Genomic DNA, 22,150 nt, shown 5'->3' with positions numbered 1-22,150 from the left:
CGCTGCTGGAATCAGCTTCCAGATATGATCAGATGTGCACCAACATTAGGCACATTCAAATCAAGACAAATCAATGTGTAGCTGTGCCTTTACTTAATGAGCACTGTGCTACGAACCACAGATCGCACTATTTTGTCTTTCTTTTTCATTCTTTTATAACCTGTTTAACACATTTTAATCTGATTTAATCATTTTTAATTATTTCAAAAAATATATTTTATTGTTTATGTAAAGCATTTTGAATGACCATTGTGTTTGAAATGTGCTATATAAATAAACTTGCCTTGCCTTGCCATGTCTTGATTTTTACACACATTTCATTGCACAGCATCCAAAATCCCATGCAGTTGTGTCTTATTCAATACATAGTTCACCCCAAAATTTGAAATTTACTCAAATTTACTCAAATTACTCAAGTGCTTCTAAAATTCTATTGAAGAATGAAAGTGAATGTTTTTTACCAACATTCTTTAGTATATGTTCTTTTATGTTCAACAGAAAAAAAATGCTCATACAGGTTTGGAACAAGTCGAGGATGAGTAAACGATGACAGAACTTTCATTTTTGGGCAAACTATACTTTTCAGTCCTCATGTATCCATGCAGTTCCAAACAAATTTCCCCTTTAAATTCCATTTCATTGTCTATCATTTATCAGGTTCCACTTTCTGGGGGAAGATATTGAGTTGAGGTCAACAGTTGGTATCTTCATCACTTTGAACCCTGGATATGCAGGAAGGACTGAACTCCCAGAGAACCTCAAAGCACTTTTCAGGTGTTTTGTTATGCTTTGAAGTGAATTAGAATCAACAATAGTCATATTTGGTGTCTGCTAACCATGAATTTTGTCTTGTTGTGTCAGGCCATGTGCAATGGTGATTCCAGATTATGAGTTAATCTGTGAAATCTTGTTGGTGGCGGAAGGTTTTCTCGATGCACGGCTGCTTGCACGCAAGTTCATCAGCCTGTATACACTATGCAAAGAGCTGCTGTCCAAACAGGTACATTGACTCACATACGCATTCATACATAAACACGCTTCGTGATCTGTTGAAAAACCTTGTGGTTTCTTGTAGGATCATTATGACTGGGGCTTGAGGGCCATAAAGTCAGTCTTGGTTGTAGCTGGGTCACTGAAGAGGGAAGACAGGAGCTGTCCGGAAGAGCAGGTCTTCATGGGAATTTAGTGTAGAAATTTAGTATTTCTCTATCACTTTATTTTCAAAATTGACTTATTTTACAACTACCTTAGAGATAAACAGTCGAGTTATACACTTTTTTGAATCCATTCAGCTGATCTTTTAGCACTTTTAGCTTAGTGTAGCGAATTAGCTCAAAGGGAACCGAAGATTCATTTAAACGGGGCTTCAAAAGAATCAACTCTTTAAATCCAAACAAACGAATCATCCAGCAATCGTTCGAAAGGACAGTTTACTTTAATTACGACTATTGCTGTCAAAATAAAAACCCATTAATGTTTAAGCAGGGTAGCAAGATTGAAGTTTAAGACATTAGATTCATAAATAGGCACAGGCACCTTTCTTTAACAAAATTACACTTCATTGACTAATCTAACAGAAACTAACACCTAACACAAACACATTCATACAGGATGTAGAGAAAAGTAAAAGAAAAGAAAGTAATATAAGAGTTTAAGAGAATGTAATGATGGAAAACCTTAGATTTTGTAAGACCAAACCAAGCAAGTCAAAAATAATCAATTATTAACAATTAATCGATTAACCCATTTTGTCTGGGTCCCTGCCTGCTCCCTGTAGTCCTCTGGTGTTCTCCGTGTTGGGTTCAAGTCTTTCTCTAATCTGTAGTCTTCTTCTAGCTTGAGCGTTCTTCTCTGGCCTAGGGTAAGATCCATAAGAAGGTAAACTTTTGATTTCAAAGCATGTTCATCTCAATAGGCATTTTTGATGTAAACTGACACAGAAATGTACAAGTTTCTTAAAATGTTAATATGTTGCACACATAATAACATGAAATGTAAACAATCGTTCAGTACACCAAATTAGCTTTGCAGGGACATCAAACATGAACTATCTATGAGCTTGTTTAGAGTTAAACATTGATTGCAGAAGTTTTGAAACCATATTATTAATACAGGAGCAAAATAAATGTTGCAAAACACCTGATTAAACTCAATTCCTGGAGGGCCGAAGCCCTGCACAGTTTAGTTCCAACCCTGCTCCAACACACTTACCAGTAGGTTTCTAACAAGCCTGAAGGACTCAATTAGTTTGATCAGGTGTGTTTAATTAGGATTGGAACTAAACTGTGCAGAGCTGCGGCCCTTTTGGAACTGAGTTTGACACCTGTGCATTAAAACATCGTCTTAATCTTAAAAAACGTCTTAAGCCAAGGAGCCTATAGAAGTTTTGACCATGTCTCTGTGTACTTTGGATTAAAATAGAGATGGCTCAGGATCTGCACCAAAGTAAATATGTTCTGAATTGTGTCTCAAAAATGTCTCCATGGTTACAAGGCACACACTTGAGCAAGCAGCTGTTCGGTTTGGCTATATTGATGAAAGTTAGCCAGTTTTCAGGTGTTTCGTCATAAAGCAGCAAAGTTCCCTTATTAAAAAAAAAAATTAGTGATTTTTGGATGCTTATGGTCTAATCCGATTAAATTATTTCTGCCAGGATAAAATACTCTAGACCTGGAGATTGGCTGAATGGATTCCAAAATGGTCAAATTAAAAATAAATAAATGGTTTAGCTCTATAAGGGAAGGATAAAAAGGATGTTTTGTGTTGTATGTGTGTTTTGTAGGTGCTCATGCGTGCTCTTCGAGACTTTAACCTTCCGAAGGTCGTGACTAGTGATGTGCCGATATTCTTGGGACTGATAAGCGATCTCTTTCCTCTTCTGGACATCCCACGCAAGAGAGACCATCTTCTTGAGCAGAACGTACGCCAGTCGGTTGCTGAACTCCACCTCCAGCCAGAGGAAAGTTTCATACTGAAGGTGTGTGTGTAAGACATTTTCGAATATTTTGACATTTGATAGTTTTAAATATAAGGGTGCAGTTCATTTCAAATCTTCTAAATGTGTTTGTTTCTTCTTCCTCTTTTAGGTGACTCAACTGGAGGAGTTGCTGGCAGTGAGACACTCCGTTTTCGTAGTAGGTGGTCCTGGATCGGGAAAAAGTCAGGTGAGTCTAGTAAATAGTTGAAGTAAGGCTCAGATATAAATGTTTTGTATTGTGATAACCATTTGAGTTTCTTAGTCAGTGTGTTTGCTATTAGTTGCGTTTCTAACACAATACAAATGTCAGTGTTTCACAGCTCAAATGTTAAAATATTAAATTGACATCACTTAAGGTTGAATTATGTGTTTGTTTGTGGGTCAGATTTTGAAGACGCTTCATAAGACCTACTCTAACATGAAACTGAAACCTATCTGGACTGACATCAACCCTAAAGCTGTCACCACTGATGAGCTGTTTGGCTTTCTCCACCCAGCCACACGGGAGTGGAAAGATGGTGTGTGTGTATGTGGGTGTTTATGTGCAGTCTCTTAGTTTAAGGATCATCTCTGTAGACAGCTGTCTGCTGGGCTGTGATTGTGTTTATATGTGATTGTTTTACTTCACTTTTAAAGGTGCCATTGACACAATATGTTAAGTTGTTCTCTGGTATCTACATAGCATGTGGCTTAGGAATGCTCAAAAATTTTCCAGAAATGGTTTTATATGCTAATTCATATCCAATAGAATTATTCCTAGAATGAAAAGCTCAGTTTTGACCATATTTGGAATGGTCATGAATATTAATTAGCTCTGCTTTGATGTTCTGCAGTTCATATCAGTTCCTAAAGCAATCTCTTTCACATACACACACACAAACACACACATAAACACAAACACAGATTGATGTACTGTGAAATAACCATGCAAAATAACCATACATCAGTTTTCCAAACTATTTTAACAAATTAAGTAGATTCCTTTTTTGAAAATCTTTTCAACGGAAGTGTAGAAAGGTTTATTTTTACTTGTTTACTTTAGCTTAGTTTATTTCCAATTTCTATGGGCTAGAAAGTTCTCCAGCCTCTCAGTCATGTTGTGGATAAAATATAGGATACATTACATTAAACTATAATAAATTACAGCTGAGTTTATTAGCATCATTTTACTCCAGGAAAATGTAAGAGCTGAGAGACATGAGATGATACAGTTGAAGTCAGACCCCCCCCCCTTATATTTTCCCCAATTTCTGTTAAATGTAGAGCTGATTTTTTATTTAAGTATTTCTAAACATAATAGTTTTGTAACTCATTTCTAATAATAATAATAATTTTATCTTTGCAGTAAACAATATTTGACTAGATTTTTTTCAAGACATTTCTACACAGCTTAAAGTGACATTTAAAGGCTTAACTAGGCTAATTAGGTTAACTAGGCAGTTCAGGGTAATTAGGCAAGTTATTGTATAATGATGGTTTGGTCAAAAAATATATAGCTTAAAGGGGATAATAATATTAACCTTAAAAAAGCTTTTAAAAATGTTAAACTGCTTTTATTCCTGCCTAAGTAAAACAAACAAAACTTTCTCCAAAAGAAAAAAATATTATCAGACATACTGTGAAAATTTGCTCTGATAAACATTATTTGGGAAATGTTTAAAAAAAGAAATGCAAGGGGGGGGCTAATAATTCTGACTTTAACTGTATATAACATGCATTAAGCACTTATATTCAGTGATGTACATTATCCTTATAATAAACCAGGGTGTCCGCTGGGTCTTAAAAGTTAAAATGTTTTAAATAAAAAAAAATAATAAAAAAAAGGCCTTAAAAAGTCTTAAATTCACTGTAATATAATGTTGTTGGTCTTGATTTAATCAGGTCTTAATTTTGCTTTAAGAAAGCTAATCAGTTGGGCTGACATCCATCCAACGACCAACAATACATTTCATTCATTCATTCATTCATTCATTTGATTCATTCATTCATTCATTCATTCATTCATTTTCTTTTTGGCTTAGTCCCTTTATTAATCTGTGGTCGTCACAGCGGAATGAACCGCCAACTCCATATCCAGCATATGTTTTACGCAGTGCTTCCAGCTGCAATCCATGACTGAAAAACAATACATCTCAATAAAACCTTATTTTTTATATTTAAGCTTTTTATTGCAGAGAAATACAATTCACAACAACTGTTAGACATTTTAACAGCAAGCTCCCCATTAAATTCCCCAATCAGGGGAGGAAAACTAAAAACAATTAGACGATCCTTGATGATAATACAGGGCCATTAGAAAAAATCCTTAGCGTTTAACCCTGTCTAAATCTAAAATGTAATTCTTAATGGTTTTAAAAGTGTCTTAAGATTCTTAAATTTGACTTGATGAAACCTGCAGAAACCCTGTAAACGTTCATATGTGTCTGTTACCTCATTACAGACATTTGATTTCACAATATACATGCTTTGTAAAACATAATTAGGGAAATATAAAAAAAAAAAATAATTAAAAGGGGGCTAATAATTCCGACTTTAACTATGCATATTAATTTTAATACAGTCTTAGACAAACTTCAAAGGGGAAAAAAATCCTTGTTGTAATCTCAGTAGTAAACGTTGAGGCCAATTGAACACAGCCATGGCGTGCATATTAATAATCCCATGTCACAGCACGTGAAACAGTTGGTGTTTGTTCTGATTGGTCTGCCTTTCACTGGGATTTTACACTCACTAGATTTACATGAAAATGAGGAGTGTGTCTCGAATTTGTTCATTGCTATGAGAAATCGCATGTTCCATATAATACAGTTGGGACAAACACATGATTTTAGTTCAGTTGATTTTTGGAGGATCACTGAAGAATGATGCTGAAAATTAAGCTTTGAATCAAAGGAAAACATTACATATTTTGACCATTCATTCACTCATTCATTCATTCATTTTTCTTCAGCTTAATCCCTTTATTCATCAGGGGTCGCCACAGCGGAATGAACCGCCAACTTATCCAGCATATGTTTTATACAGCGGGTGCCCTTCCAGCTGCAATCCAGTACTGGGAAACATCCATACACACTCATTCACACATACACTACGGTTAATTTCAGTTTATTCAATTGACTTATACCGGATTTCTTTGGACTGTGGGGTAAAATGGAGCACCCAGAGGAAACCCACACGAACATGCAAACTCCACACAGAAATACCAACTGACCCAGCTGGGACTCGAACCAGCGACCTTCTTGCTGTGAGGCGACAGTGCTAACCACCGAGCCACCGTGTTACCCATATTTTGACATGTTGATACAATAAAACATGAAAAAGTTAAAATGGTAGCTTAATTCAAAAGCAACAATAAGATATTCAAGTATTAAATCCACTGATATCTGTTCTGAATATATGTTGGGGCCACTTTATATGTGTACAAACTCATGAATAGCGTGTTTGTGTGATCAAAGCTTTTTTTGTTGGTGCTTAGGTCTATTTTCTTCCACTATGAGAGAGCTTTCTGGCATCTCTCATGATGGGCCGAAGTGGATTGTTCTAGATGGCGACATTGACCCCATGTGGATTGAATCCCTGAACACTGTCATGGATGATAATAAGGTTCGGCAGAATGACTTAAAACAATAATGTCACAATGACTGTACTGTGTGTGTACTGAGTGTCTGTATATACTTGTGTATATATTAGGTGCTTACCTTGGCCAGTAACGAGCGGATATCACTGGCCCCTTCCATGCGCTTGCTGTTTGAGATAAGCCATTTGAAAGCTGCAACACCGGCCACTGTATCAAGGGCTGGAATTCTCTATGTGAACCCTCAGGATCTGGGCTGGAGTTCGTAAGTGACAGATTTCATTTCACTGACATATTTCTCAAACTCATTTCCTTCCTGTTAGTGTACACTTCAATTCAAACGTTTAGTGTCTGTAAGATTTCTGAATTTAAACTTCTCAAAATACAGTAAGGGAGGATATTCTTGAGGTGTTGGGGGATAAATAATCATGCTATTGATGTATGATTTATTAGGTTAAGACGTTATTATACTGAGAAATGTACTTTAAGTTTAATTGTTAGCAATGCAAATGACTTTTTATTATATATTTACAGCATGACACTTAAAAAAATGTCTTAAAGGAACATAATCTTGACTTAATTTCTAAATCAGTAGTTCTCAAACTGTGGTACATGTACTACAAGTGGTACGCAGGCTTCTAGTGGTACTCAGAGGAATCGCTGAATAATTCAAGCAAAAGAAATTAACACACTTTTGATTTTAGTAGGCTAAACTTTTTATTTTATTTTTATTTTTCTAATGTTTGTTATGTATTCTATCATTTGAGGTTGTTTCCTCCCCATACTTGAAACAGTTGTTGGGGGCATATCTCGTAAATTTTTATCACAGTGTAGACAGGTATAGTTTAATCACTTGCTTCTCTGACACACATAGCCTACTCTAACGAGCAGTAAGCAGATCTAGTTTCTAATTTAAACATGTAAATACAATTCATATATTTAAAATACAAGTTAATGTTTAGATTTTAAAGATATACAAGTAAGTCATATATACATAAAACATATATATTTCAAAATTGATGAAATATGTATATAACCAATATTTATGAGGTCCAAGAAACATTTGCAGGTTTTGATGAATAGGCTACTTTATGATAATACTTTACATTCAAGTACAGCAGGTTTCTTTAAACGTTTTAAGAACAGTGGCATTTTTAATAAACTTTTAAAATCACATTTTAATTTAAACGTTGACGTTTTATTTATCTTTATTTTTACCTTTAAGTGTGTTATTGTTCAAACTATTTATTATGTTTAAAGTGGCTGACTTACACCGGGAGCAGAGCAGAAAAGAATAAAGAGAGAGGATAACATCTTTATTCCGGGATATATTAGTAAATACACTTGCATATAAAGTAAATCGTACCTCAAAGCATTTACTGGGGCCCTGGCGATTTTAACTGGGGCACGTGCCCTGAATTCACCTAGATGGGATGGCCGATATGGACCAAAATCCTTAAGGAATATTTCCAGTAACTTGAATTTATGCCATGAAGGATTAAGACAGTACTGAAGGCGAATGGGGGTCCAACCTGGTTCTAGTAAAATGTACCTAATAAAGGAATATTTATATATAGCTGGGCTTATACCTGGGCTTGCCCGCGTGGGCCCACCTGGGATGGCCCGTGTGGGGCCAACATAGGCTGGCCCGCCCGGGGAGCACCTGGGCTGGCCCGCATGGGTAAAAGAGATTTTTAATGATTTCATCGCTGGAGGAAAACATTCCTAAAAGATTTTATCTGCCATGTTTGTGAACTGTGCAGAGCTGTAGTCGCTTATTTAGGCCTACCAATTATTTCAATAACCACGGTTCTAAATTATTTCTTAGCCTAAAAGGAAAAACAATACTTTTCACCAATGTAGTGGATTTTTGGCTATTGCCAGATATTTATCTGATTTTATGATTTTATAAAATCAGATAAAGATTTAAAAAAAAAATCAATTATAAGATACTTTTAAATGTAATTTATACCTGTGCTATTTCAGCTGATTTTCTTTGGCTGATTTGCTGCTTAAGAAACGTATTTTCAAAATATTCAAATATTGTTGTAATAATATATAAATATTACTGTATATTTGCTGCTAAAATTTTGTAAAAATTGTAATACATTTATTCAGAACTTTAAAAATAGAACATTTAAAAAAAACATAATTATAAAATATTTTGTTCAAAGAGTTCTAATATATATATATATATATATATATATATATCATAATTTTTACAAAATTATTGCAGCACATACTGTAATTGTAGTGTTATATATAGCATAAATGTCTTTACTTTCAGTTCTGCTCAATTTAGCCCATTCATGATGAAAAATATTGCTTTCTTTTCAAAAAATGCTTACTGACCCCATACTTTGTGTGCTAGGGTAGGTTTTTGTTTTTTAGACACTCAATTCTTCATTTTAATTGACAGGTATGTGACAAGCTGGATAGACACACGTCAGGCCCAGTCCGAGCGAGCAAATCTCACTATATTGTTCGACAAGTATGTTCCCTACTGTCTGGAGCAGGTCAGATGCAACCTTAAGACGATCACACCTATACCTGAGACAAGCATGGTACAGGTGCGAAGCACAGCCCGACCCACACACACAGCCTACATACAGTTGAAGTCTAAATTATTAGTTATCCAGTTTAATTTTTTATTATTTTACAATGATTCCCTAAGTGCTGTTCAACAGAATGAAGATTTTTTTTCAACACATTTTCGAACATAATGATTTTAATAACTCATTTATAATAATGAGTTCTTTTATCTTTGCCAGGATGATGATACATAATATTTTGTAGTTATTTTGCAAGATACTAGTAATCAGCTTAAAGTGACATTTAAAGGCTTTACTAGTTTATTAGGATTACTAGGCAAGTTAGTTTAATTAGACAAGTTATTGAAATAGGGGTTGTTCACACAATGCGTTTATTCTTTTTTTTTAATGGAAACACGTGGTTGACAGAAGTGTGTGATTATTACGCTCACATCTTTTAAAAGTGTTTTTTAAGTGTTTAGAGTCGGGACCTCGGTTTAACGTCCCACCCGAAAGACGGCACTCTCTGAGCTGCATTCCTTTTCACTATACTGGGGCGTTAGGACCCATACAGACTGCATGTTAGGCTCTTCCTGCTGGCCTCACTAACACCACTTTCGGCAGCAACCTAGCTTTCCCATGAGGGCTCCCATCCAGGAATTGACCGGGCGCAGCCCTACTTAGCTTCAGTGGACCACCATGTGAGAGTTGCAGAAACTAGCTGCTGGCTACTTTCACACATAGTGCTGCTCATCACTGTCAATTCCACAGCAGTGGACCAATTAGTAGAGCTCAGAGGTGAGCCAATCGTTGCAAATTTCTGTCCGGATACCCTTGTGTTTAAGCTATGCTTTTTTGTTTAAGCTATACCATTGTCTCTCGCTTTTTAGAAGTAAAATCATTTGGTGTGAATTAGCCCTAACAGTGAAAAAAAAATCTTAAGAGGACTAATAATACTGAATAAGGGGTCATTTACAAAGAACGTGTTTTTCTTTTTCAATGCTCTATTTTTTTATTGGTTGTCTATGTAAACTCGTGGTTGACAGAAATGTGTGATCGTTATACTCATGTCTTTTTAAAGTGTTTTTAGACGCTGTTTGAATTTGAAAGATCTTCAACTTTCACATGCAATGCTGCTCATCACTGTCAGTTTCACAGCAGTGGACCAATCAGAAGAGCTAATGATATTGACCTTTAAAAACTGCTTTTATTCCAGTCAAACTAAAATAAGTAAAACTACAATTATAAACATAAAACATCACTCAGAAAATATTTGGAAAAAATTAAAATAAAATATGCTTCAGAGGGGGGATACTATTTTTTTCAACTGTATAAATGTTAACACACTGTTTCTGAAACTTTAACGTGGGACCTTTGTTTGTATGTATCTAGACTCTGTGTTGTCTGCTGGACTGCTTGCTGACTGATGAAAACACACCTCCAGACTCTCCTCGTGAACTCTATGAGCTCTACTTTGTGTTTGCAAGTGTTTGGGCCTTTGGAGGAGCTCTTTTTCAGGACCATGTCAGTCTGCAAGTTTTTCAACTATCTTTGCTGTAAGCGTTGTGATCTTCACTTTGAAATTCTCTCTCTTATTATTTATTCATTTTCTTTGACCAGCTAATAGACTATCGTTCAGAGTTCAGTCGTTGGTGGTGTAAGGAGATGAGAGCGGTGAAGTTTCCTTCTCAAGGTTCAGTGTTTGATTACTACATCGACCCAAACACCAAGCGCTTCACGCCATGGAGCGAACGCACACCTCCCTTTGAGCTGGAGCCTGACATCCCTTTGCAGGTCAGTTTCGAACAAATGACAAAATGCAGAAAATATCTGATATGTACTTAGCTTTCATAAAACGTTATTCAATGCTGTATTCTTGCATTGTCTTAAAGGGGACTGTCTATGCAAATAATGCAATACTATATGTAAAAAACTGAAATTATTATATATTCTAGTAGCCTACAGCCTATAAAAAAGGTCAATATTGCCTTGTTGTCTCTCAGCGCACACACATTGAACTGCAAGTAACAGAGACAAAAGGAATTAATTAAACAATATAGGCTAGATTTAAAATAATCTAGCCCACTTTGTAGCTTTCATTAAAATTATAATAGGCTTATATAAAAATAGCGCCAGACCGTTTTCTCAATGTTCCGCTGGTAATGTCTTTAAATTAATAATTATTTAGGCCTATTTAATTATTAATTTGTTATTTATGTATAATAATTGACACATAAAGTGAGATAGTTAAAAATAATCAACAACGAAAATGTTAGTGAAAACTGTTAATGAAAACGTAAATGAAAAAGCTTATTATTTGACTGTCTTTAAAATAACACTGTACATCTCTCTATATATAGGTTAAAACACTGCTTTATTTATTTATTTATTTATTTATTCGTTTATGCCTATTTATTTGTATGTATGCTGGTGCCTTAATTTTAGTTGTCTTTTATTTCTTAAATTTTACTTTCCAAAATGAATCCTCATTTCACCTAACAAGTTTACAATAACAATAAAGCTTGTTAACAAGTTTTTAATGATTAATGAAGGAATTATAATGCTTTGTTTCATTGTTTCATCGTCATTTACAAGTAGCAAAGTATAGGCTATTTCTGTACGTTCCTATTCCGTCTCTTTGTGCCCCCTGGCGGCACAGTCGCAAACTGCGGTCATACCTAAAAAACACGTTCTTACTCCTTTACAGCGGTGGCGGTACAAGGCGCAGCGTTAATGCTCATATTAAAGTGTCACCTACTGTGTTATGCCCGTTTAACAAAAAAGGTCAAATAAGTCTCTGATGTCCCTAGAGTGTGTTTTTGAAGTTTCAGCTTAAAATATCCAACAAATAATGTTTAATAACTCTTTGAAACTGACCCTTTTAGGCTTTGATCCCAATTGTACCATTTTAATGACTGTCACTTTAAATTTAAATGAGACTGTTCTCCTTTCAAAAGAGGGCCGAGCTACAAAGACCTGTGTGTCAGCATAGTGGCAGATTCAAAAACAAGACTAACGTCCTATGCTAATGAGGGAGAGATTGTCACCAATGGGCAGGGCTTTCCCCTTTCCAATGACATGCACAAAGGGAGAATGTCAATCAAAGTGTTTCTGCAAACTGTTTTTTGTTTGATTATAAAAAAATCTAATTAATACATTTTTACTATTAGAAGCTGGCTATATTCACAGACTGTTGCCACACAACTGTGTTTAAACCCCTTATAAAAGTGATTTTTGCATAATAGGTCCCCTTTAGTGGGATGGTTCAGAAATTAAAATGCTAACTATAATAATATCTATAATATCATTATAATTGTATAGCAAAATTATGTTTTTTTCAAGGATACGTTTAATAATTCTGATTTAAAGTTACAAATAGGAATGCTTTTTATTATTTTTTTTCTTGAATGTGTGACTGGGCCTTTAAAGTAACAAATCTCTCAGTTTCAGTAGCTATGTTTCCATCTACATATTTTGATGTGCATTTAGCACTATAAGATAATAAATGCTTAATGGAAATGCCAAGATGTGCATACATATTTGAAAATGTGCATTTAAACATACAAATTAGTAGGATAAACTTTGTATCCAATTAAAATATGCGCATAAACTACAATGGAAACACAATTACTAAAGTAATTTTACTATGTATTGTATGTAGATGCATATAATTAGATTGTTGGTTCTGATGTCTTTGTTTCTTGAACAGTTTGATAATAAAACGAGATGTCCATACCTTTTAAAATAAAGTTGAATATTCCAATCCATTTATGGTCCATTTCGTCAAAAGTAAAAAAAAAAAAGTAAGCATCAAAATTAACATAAACCTATCCGCTTGTTAAGTGTGACGTCACGTGAAGTGGCTTCCGGGTCCAAGTGCTCTGTCAGACTTTATAGAGAAACTCATCAAATGGTAATAATAAACGTTTACAAAGCAATGTAATACTTTCGAAAATCACGATCAATATATATATATATAAATATATGCCTAATATCCGATGGCCAGAAAGTGATTTTTGGTACTTGTGAGGCAGCAAGTCCAGAGACTGATGTGTACACTATGATTTCATTTTAAAAAATCACTTTAATGGTTGATAGGACTAAAAAATGTCCATAACCGAATATTTTCTCAGTTCAAATGAGTAGCGCGTGGGCCCGGAAACAGTATTCCATACGTCACCAATACATCACAACTTAACAAGCAGATGCTAAAGTCCTTTACAGTCAAAGGGCCCTATCATACACCCGGCGCAGTGTGGCGCAAGGCGTTGCGCAATACTTGTTTGCTAGTTTCAGCTTGGCGCAAGAGTCGTTTTGAGGCGTTGCGCCACGCTCTTTAAATAGCAAATGCATTTGCACTCATATGTGCGCCCATAGGCGTTCTGGTCTAAAAAGGAAGGCTTTCTGAGGCGCACTGCTGTTGCGTTGCTATTTTGAGAAACTATAATAGATTTTTCATTAGACCAAAACAAACCCGGTCTAAACTCACTTACACACTGCTTAATAGCCTACACACAAGATGTAGAGCAATACGCAAATATCTTTACATATGAAAAAATTAAAATATTAAGGATAGGCCTATATATAGGATATAATAAGAATATATATAGGATATAAATATAAAGGATTCAAATATTACAAAACATATTATTTTTTATTATTATTAGCCTACATAAATATGAAAAACCACTGTTTTTTACCTTCTTCATCTCGGGAGGCTTTTTCAGTTCATTCATAACAATTTGCTTTTGTATAATGTTATTATTATTAGCAGTATTTTTTATTATATCCATATTTATATTTGTTTTATTAAAAACAAGCTTAGATTTGCCCACCTGCAGGTTTTAGACCCTATGGGGCACAGCATGTGTTTTAGGATATAACTCAGGTTTTTGAGCACACTTTGTTATTATTGTTCATTTATTCGTTTGCTGGAAATTAGAACTGAATACAGAAATAGTTTTGAAACAAATATTTCCGCTTTACAAATGAAATTAATTATTTACAGGCTAATTGATATCTGTGCGTAAAGGTTTCCCTATCCAAGAGCGAAAGTGAAAGTAGATTGACTATCTCTCATTCTTGCGCAGTAGATGCTCTGTTTAACTGTTTTCTGTAAAAAAAAAAACTGTTAACTGTTTGCTTGTGAAATGCTCAGTTTTTCCACTTCCACTTACTTTACGTCCTGTAAATAGCAAATGCGCTTATGGCGCGACGCAGCTGGCTCTTAAAGGAAATGGGAGATAAGACTCTGATTGGTTTATTCTCAAAACACACCTATAACTCATTAAGTAAATACACTCAACCCTTTTAAACCATGCGCCACAGCGCAAAGCGGATTTTCCCGTCCTTAAATGAGCAAATATGGATTCTGACACGCCCTGAAAGTGTTTGCGCCCTGCGCTTTCTGTTTTGCGCATGAACTGTCAAAATAGAGCCCAAAGAGTTTGACCTTCTTCTACACCCCCCAGGTCATAGCTAAGAGAGCATAAATACATTATACACCCTCTAATGGTGTGAAAGAAAATTACAGCCAAAAAAGTGTGCCTAAAAAAGTCATGTGATATTGTTTTTAACAGGTGCACTTAGCTTTTCTGTTAGAACTAGGGTGTGATGGGTTGGTATTTATGGACAAACCAGTGAACCGACCAAATTGCACAACATCTGAAATGTTGTTTGGGTCATTAAAATGCCTTAGCCAAAGACCATAATCAACGTGGTTCATTATAAATAACTCTTTTGATTGGCTGCGCTCCCAAAGAGCAGTCTTAGTGTTTTATTCACAAATGTTTAAGGCTATATTGCAGTTTGGCCTATGAAATTTTGAATATAAATATAGCTATTATTGTCTGCATCTATGATTCTAAGAATATAAATAATCTAAACCTACTGTATGTAAGTTAAGTGCTGTAAATCACTCCTGTACCTAACTGTTGCTCAGTAAATATGTTTTCAATTTTTTTGTCCATGCGTACAGACTGTATTGGTGCACTCTGCAGAGACAATTTGCTTGACATACTTCATCGAGTTACTTCTGCAGAAGGGGAAGCCAGTGATGCTTGTAGGTAATGCTGGTGTTGGGAAAACTATCCTGGTCTGGGACAAGATTTCCAAACTCAAAGAGGAATTCATGGTTGCCAAAGTGCCATTCAATTACTACACAACTTCAGCTATGTTGCAGCGTAAGTGAGATTCTGAAAGCTGTATACATTTATATCGCAAGCTTCCATAAAGTCATAAGTGCACTCAAGACATATTCAATAAAACAATATCATGTGATAATGAAAATCAGAAATATTGTTATCATGAACACTTCAAACTAATGTGTATAATTGTTTATAATTGAAACTTGTACAGTGTATTTGAACATTTTGGCAAAAGCAACAAAGGTCGTAATTGTTTTTTTTTTAACTATAGTTTTTTTTTAAATAACATTATTATAGTATCTGTAATAATTGTGGGATTTATAGTTTTTTTTAACTAACATTATTATAGTATCTGTAATAATTGTGGGATTTATAGTTTTTTTATCTAACATTATTATAGTATCTGTAATAATTGTGGGATTTATAGTTTTTTTTAACTAACATTATTATAGTATCTGTAATAATTGTGGGATTTATAGTTTTTTTTATCTAACATTATTATAGTATCTGTAATAATTGTGGGATTTATAGTTTTTTTATCTAACATTATTATAGTATCTGTAATAATTGTGGGATTTATAGTTTTTTTTATCTAACATTATTATAGTATCTGTAATAATTGTGGGATTTTAATGCATTAACTAATGTTTACTAACCCTAGAACCTAGAGACTGTATAATGTTACATTTTTGGACATAAGAATCCCTTTATAATTTAATTTTTAAACATTTGTTCTCTCTGAATATTTACATTCAAGAAAACAATAGACAAATACACATTTTTTGTTGTTATACCTGTTAGGGCATACTCACACTATGTACAGTTGCCTTGAACCGGGCCAAAGCACGCTTGTCCCCCTTCCTGTCTTCCTCGACGGCCTGCACACACATTACATTCTGGCCTGGGCACACTTACATCATCGATGATGCGCTGTTCAGTAAGCGCTCTCGCTCAGCACAGTGGAGATTTCTCTAGTTATATCGTTTTAGTAAAAGTCACGTCTCATCTTTAGTTTGGAGCTTTGACATGCTTTGCACTCACACTACAAGTGAACCGTGCTCTGGCACACCTCTTCCAACCGGACCAGGGCCGGCCAAGTGAACCATGCCTGAGCCCAATTCAGAGCACTCACACTTCTCAAACGATCCGGGAAACGGGCCTGGGCACGATTCAGATAGCATAGTGTGAGTACGCCCTTAAAGTAACCTTTATGTAGCTTAGATCAATATCATGATAATACAATATGTCCTGATAAAAGCTTCTGCAATTGTTGTAACAAGAAAATCTAATACCATCATAAGTCTAGTGCACATAGAGAAAAAACATACAATAAATTTAAAATCCCTTCAAAAGTAAATAAAATCATGATTTTAATCTTAAAAGTTGTCATCACTGTACAAATCCAAGCATTATTTTAATTCTGGTTGTTTGACTGTAGGTGTGCTGGAGAAGCCTCTGGAAAAAAAGGCAGGGCGGAACTTTGCTCCTCCTGGTACCAAGAAGCTCATTTACTTTGTAGATGACCTGAATATGCCTGAGGTAGATGCGTATGGCACCGTTCAGCCTCATACCCTTATCAGACAGCACCTTGACTACTCCCACTGGTATGTTAAACATGCATCAAAAGCCTATAGATGAAATGGGATTGAAAATTTTAAATGTGCTTAATTTGATTCGCTTAAATATTTGTGTTTTGTAGGTATGACCGTCAGAGACTAGTCCTCAAGGAGATTCATAACTGTCAGTACATCACCTGTATGAACCCAACAGCAGGAAGCTTTTCAATTAACCCTCGTCTGCAGGTAACATGACAGCCCTTACATAACATGCCATCTGAAAGTAACAAAAGCAATAATTCACTCTTGAATGTTCGTTATGGGCGTCACTGTGGCGCAGTCGGTAGCACGATCGCCTCACAGCAAGAAAGTCGCTGGTTCAAGCCCCGGCTTAGTCAGTTGGCATTTCTGTGTGGAGTTTGCATGCTCTCCCTGTGGTCACGTGGGTTTCCTTTGGGTGCATCTGTTTCCCCGACAAGTCCAAAGACATGCGCTGTAGGTGAATTGAATAAGCTAAATTGTTCGTAGTGTATGTGTTTAAAAGAGAGTGTATGGTTGTTTCCCAGTGTTGGGCTGTGGCTGGAAGGGCATCCGCTGCGTAAAACATATGCTGGATAAGTTGGTGGTTCATTCCGCTGTGGCGACCCCTGATTAATAAAGGGACTAAGCCGAAAAGAAAATGAATGAATAAATAAATGAATGTTCGTTATTATAACAATCAATACATTTCCAGTATTGTGTTTAGTGTAGACATAAAATGAACCTGGAAAGAGAAGTTGCTGAGATAGGACAGGTTTAATTTGTTATGGAGTTCTTGAAGGGATAGTTCACCCAACAATTTTGTCATCAAGTCACAAGTAAGTCTCGAAGTCTTTACCCGCAAGTCTTAAACAAGTCAGTTTTTGTGAGACTCAAACAAGTCAAGTCACAGAAATATCCCAATGTTGTGTCAGTCTTTTGTCGTTCTTTGTTTTATTCATTTAGATTTTTGAGTACAACTTATTTGAAAAATGTAAGGCATTACGGCATTAGCATTAATTTCCACACATTTTCCTAGTAAAATGTAGAAGCAGTGCAGTTAAAATGACTGTTTTGTTTAAGTTGTGTCTACGTAGCTTAATTTGCGTTTGTAAGTTGGATTAACTTGTCAAATTGAGTTCAGATTGCTTGGGTTTTGTAGTAATATCTACAAAAATTTACAAGTTACCTGTACAAAATTTGAGTAATCTTTATGAGTCTAAAATTCGGAATGAATTTGCTTGAGAAATTCTAGGCAGTTCCACACTTTTTTTCCAGTAAACTCAACTACTTTTTACATTGTGTGAAACCACACTGAAAAGAGTGTTGCATGCAAAACTGTTGCAAACAATTTATTTGTGTTGAATTTAAACAAACAAATTAAGTTTAATAATGTTCAACTTAATTTGTTTGTTTAAATTCAGCCCAAATAAACTGTTTACAACCACTTAACGTAAAAAAATTGAGTAAATCCAAGGAATAATCTTTGAATAATTTTTTTCAGTGCAGTCACTGTCTAGCCATTTTTTATATAATTTAACTAAACTTTTAGATTAAAATACAGTAGTAATGGACTATACATTTTTTATTTGCACCAAAATTTTTTCTAGTTGCAACAAAGAAATATATACTTTCCACTTAAAATATGTTTACATACAGCTACGTAAGGTAAATAATAATATGAGTGAAGTTACTGTTACGATTTTCGTTTGGCTCTAGGGTTAAAAGAGGTAACATTTGATGTGATAAAATTTTGTGGTGGCAAAATAGCAAATTGACAACCAAAATACTGCACAAATAAGTGAATTTATTTACAAAAGTAAAAAGCCAAAAAGCAAAAATATTATATACAAGATCTCGCAAAAAAAAAAGAGAATAAATCAATGTATATTATGGATGGGGAAACGAGAATTAAGTGGCGCTAAATAAAAGAAAGCAATACAACGAAACCCCAAACTAGCTGAAATTACCCTCTAAACTATCTAATAAAAAATAAAAAAACAAAACATCTTCAGCGTTTTCACTATAACTAAAACAACTCTTCCAACCAAAAAGACAGAGAAAACTTACAGCGGGTGGCGCACATTTCTAAACTAGTGTGTTTAGACCAGTGGTTCTCAAACTGTGGTACCTTCTAGTGGTACGCGGAGAAATGAAATATGTCATGTACATGCTACACACATTTCAAAATTTATGAAAAATGATGTATATAATATGCCATATATGACATATAGCCTATATTTCTGAGGTGATCTACCACGTTTTTCAACTGTGCAGAGTTGTAGCTGCTTTACTGGGCCTACTGTGCTACTGTAGTTCAATACTGCTCATTTTGGTGGTGCTTGGAGAGACAATTTTTTCTGAGGTGGTACTTGATGAAAAAAAGTTTGAGAACCACTGGTTTAGACAATGGAGTAATCTGCGTATGTCACGTGACATCTGAACTCGAATCCCAGGGGAAGGCTGACGCCAGAGATCAGGGAATCGTCACATACGCACATACAAGACTGTAAGTAAAACGAGCTTCCACGCTCACGTTCCTTTAAACTTTGAGCTCCAATCCTGATTGGCAGCGAAGGTGATGACGTCACAGGGTGTAATGGAGATTGACATCTACACAGAGGAATGGCATACTGGAGTGGGTGATCCTGAGAATTGACACACACACACACACACACAGAGAAAGAGAGAGAGAGAGAGAGCACACACACAAGCAAAACATACAGGCATATACATATGACTGTAACAGTTACAAAGACTGAAATGTTTGTGTTGTCAACAATTTGTGTAATCTACTGATTACATTTTTTATGAAATGTTGGAATTTAGACCAACATTTGTTTTGCTTTAAATAACACAAATGTACCCTATTGTCCGACATGTTTATATTCAACAACACAATACCATATACTGTTTTGTAGAGTTAAATGCATAAACCTGATTTTCAATCACAACAAATACTCAAATCAAATTACAAATAAAATATTCCTAATACAAAGTAAACTGATAAATACAGAAGAACTGACAGTTATTATTGTTCTTTCAATTTTTTCATAGCTGTCTAAATACAGAAAAAGCCCACAAATGCCCAGCACTAAATCCTGAGATGACCTGATGGTTGGTTTATCAGCTGACCATCGGAGTGCCTCAGAGTTCAGTGCTAGGTCCTTGCCATATTTTTAATGAAGATTGATGGTTAAAAGTATTGAAGTCAGACCACAAAATGATATACTATACACAATAAAAGCAACCTAATATTAGTTAACCTGCCTTAAAATGTCATTGATGTATTAAATAAATTTAAAATACATGCATTATTTTACAAAGCAAACTTCTTTACTTATTTCTCCCTCTCACAGAGACACTTCTCAGTGTTTGCTGTACATTTCCCCGGTGCGGATGCCCTGAGCACTATATACAGCAGTATTTTGAGTGGTCATTTCCAGCAGGGTGGCTACAGTTATGGCGTTAGTCGTATGTCCAGCACGCTGGTGCAGGCCGCCATTTGCCTGCATCAGAAAATGAGCCAGAACTTCTTGCCCACAGCCATTCGGTTCCACTACATTTTCAACCTCCGGGACATCTCTAGCATCTTCCAGGTGTGTGTCTATAAATAAGATTGATGCGTGTATGTCTGTGGCCTAGTTATGCCGCTTTTTATATACTGTACAGCTCACTATTTCTGTTTAAGGGATAGATTTTTTTTAACACATTTCTAAACATAACAGTTTTAATAACTTAATTTCTAATGATTTATTTGATCTTTGCCATGATGACAGAACATAATATTTTACTAGATTTTTTTCAACATACTAGTATTCAGCTCAAAGTGATATTTAAAGGCATGAATAGGGTAATTAGTCAAGTCATTGTGTTACGATAGTAAATATTGCAAAGTTAATAGAAAAATATTGCTTAAGGGGCTATTAATATTGACCTTAACATGGTTTTAAAAAATGTAATTGCTTTTGTTTGAGCCGAAATAAAACAAATAAGACTTTCTCTAGAAGAAAAAATATAATAGGGAATACTGTGAAAAATTTCTTGCTCTGCTAAACATAATTTGGGAGATATTTGAAAAAGAAAAAATCACAGGAGGGCTATCAATTTTGACTTCAACAGCATATGCTCTGCTAGTAGATTTGTCATTTATTAGGGTTGACATGCTCGTTCCTGGGCTCCTATATATTCATAGATATATACACTAGATATCGCATAGGGACCCTGAGCATGCGTCAATAGCGCCGCCACATTGGTACAGTGCTCCCAGGACAAATGTCATTCAACCGCACTGAATGTCATTTCCCGTGATGATGCGGGTCTTTAGAGCTGTCTACGGGTGTAGTAACAAGCAAACAAAGGAAACAAAGCACAAAGGCTGAATATTTCATAGGTAATATTAAGTTTTTTTTTTTGTTTTTGTATGTTCTGAACTTTTGTGCTATTCAGGTAACGTTATTGATGACAACAGTCACTTACTGCATTCACCATACGGCAAAGCAGCTCCAACTTGCACTAAACACTCGGCTTATGCTAGTTTTGTTGAATAAAATCAGCAAACAATGCAAAAGAAATATGACAACGAGATGCTGCGCTGCCAGAAACTTGTATTATTGTCGGCTAACGTTAGTGAAAGAGTCGTTCGGGGGATTCATTCACAAACGAATCGCTCCCTCCGTCAGTATGAGAAGTGAAAGCAGGAGAGGAGGTGTGTTTCAGGACACGATTAGATCAAATTTAACAGGGAGGGTGAATAGTACATTTCTGTACACACAAACACCAAGCTTTTTGTCAGGAATGCCCGTGCGAAAAGTGATGTAAAATTATAATTTTCGTAATTAGAAAAAAATTACATACTAACATCCAGGAAAACTCCCGATCACAGATATATGTGTATATGTGTATATCTCTGGCTTCGGATGGCCACAGTCCTCCACTGTACCTTGGTCCCGCATTCATTTTAAAGAAGCGCTACCCTGTAGCAAGATGGCAGCACTATTGACGCATTCCGTCCAATAGACAACAATAGGCCAGGCGACATCTAATGTATATATCTATGCTATATATTTATATGTGTGTGTGTGTGTGTGTGTGTGTAGGGAATTCTCTTTGCTCTGCCAGAGCATGTGCGGTACCCTATAGACCTAGTGCACCTATGGTTGCACGAGTCGTCTCGTGTGTATTCAGACAAACTGATGGAGGAGAAGGATGTGGAGCTCTTCAACAAGATCCTGTTGGACACGGGCAAGCGATACTTTGAGGTCAGCTGAACTTCTCAAGAATTTCATAAAACGTGGAAAACCAATTGTCAAAAATAATTGGCTCTTCCTTTTCCCTTCTCATTCTGT

General features: G+C 35.4%; 2 protein-coding genes across 2 annotated transcripts in view; both read left to right on the top strand.

Moving 5' to 3' along the window:
- The window catches only part of gpr155b (G protein-coupled receptor 155b), a 698,693-nt gene that overhangs the window by 125,744 nt on the left and 550,799 nt on the right, over positions 1 to 22,150 (top strand). The window lies entirely within an intron of this gene.
- dnah9l (dynein, axonemal, heavy polypeptide 9 like) overlaps positions 1 to 22,150 on the top strand; it is a 113,597-nt gene that overhangs the window by 43,233 nt on the left and 48,214 nt on the right. The window contains exons 37-52 of the mRNA XM_073953681.1: positions 658 to 774; positions 862 to 1,000; positions 1,076 to 1,168; positions 2,783 to 2,977; positions 3,087 to 3,164; positions 3,363 to 3,495; positions 6,453 to 6,580; positions 6,668 to 6,816; positions 8,971 to 9,121; positions 10,475 to 10,606; positions 10,703 to 10,876; positions 15,060 to 15,264; positions 16,667 to 16,832; positions 16,928 to 17,030; positions 20,162 to 20,401; positions 21,902 to 22,063. Of these exons, the coding sequence (XP_073809782.1) occupies positions 658 to 774; positions 862 to 1,000; positions 1,076 to 1,168; positions 2,783 to 2,977; positions 3,087 to 3,164; positions 3,363 to 3,495; positions 6,453 to 6,580; positions 6,668 to 6,816; positions 8,971 to 9,121; positions 10,475 to 10,606; positions 10,703 to 10,876; positions 15,060 to 15,264; positions 16,667 to 16,832; positions 16,928 to 17,030; positions 20,162 to 20,401; positions 21,902 to 22,063 (2,365 nt within the window). The remainder of the gene's footprint in view (positions 1 to 657; positions 775 to 861; positions 1,001 to 1,075; positions 1,169 to 2,782; positions 2,978 to 3,086; positions 3,165 to 3,362; positions 3,496 to 6,452; positions 6,581 to 6,667; positions 6,817 to 8,970; positions 9,122 to 10,474; positions 10,607 to 10,702; positions 10,877 to 15,059; positions 15,265 to 16,666; positions 16,833 to 16,927; positions 17,031 to 20,161; positions 20,402 to 21,901; positions 22,064 to 22,150) is intronic.

Source organism: Danio rerio, chromosome 6 (genome assembly GCF_049306965.1).
Source record: "Danio rerio strain Tuebingen ecotype United States chromosome 6, GRCz12tu, whole genome shotgun sequence".
NCBI lineage: Eukaryota > Metazoa > Chordata > Actinopteri > Cypriniformes > Danionidae > Danio > Danio rerio.
This window is presented reverse-complemented; position numbering and strand designations above follow the sequence as displayed.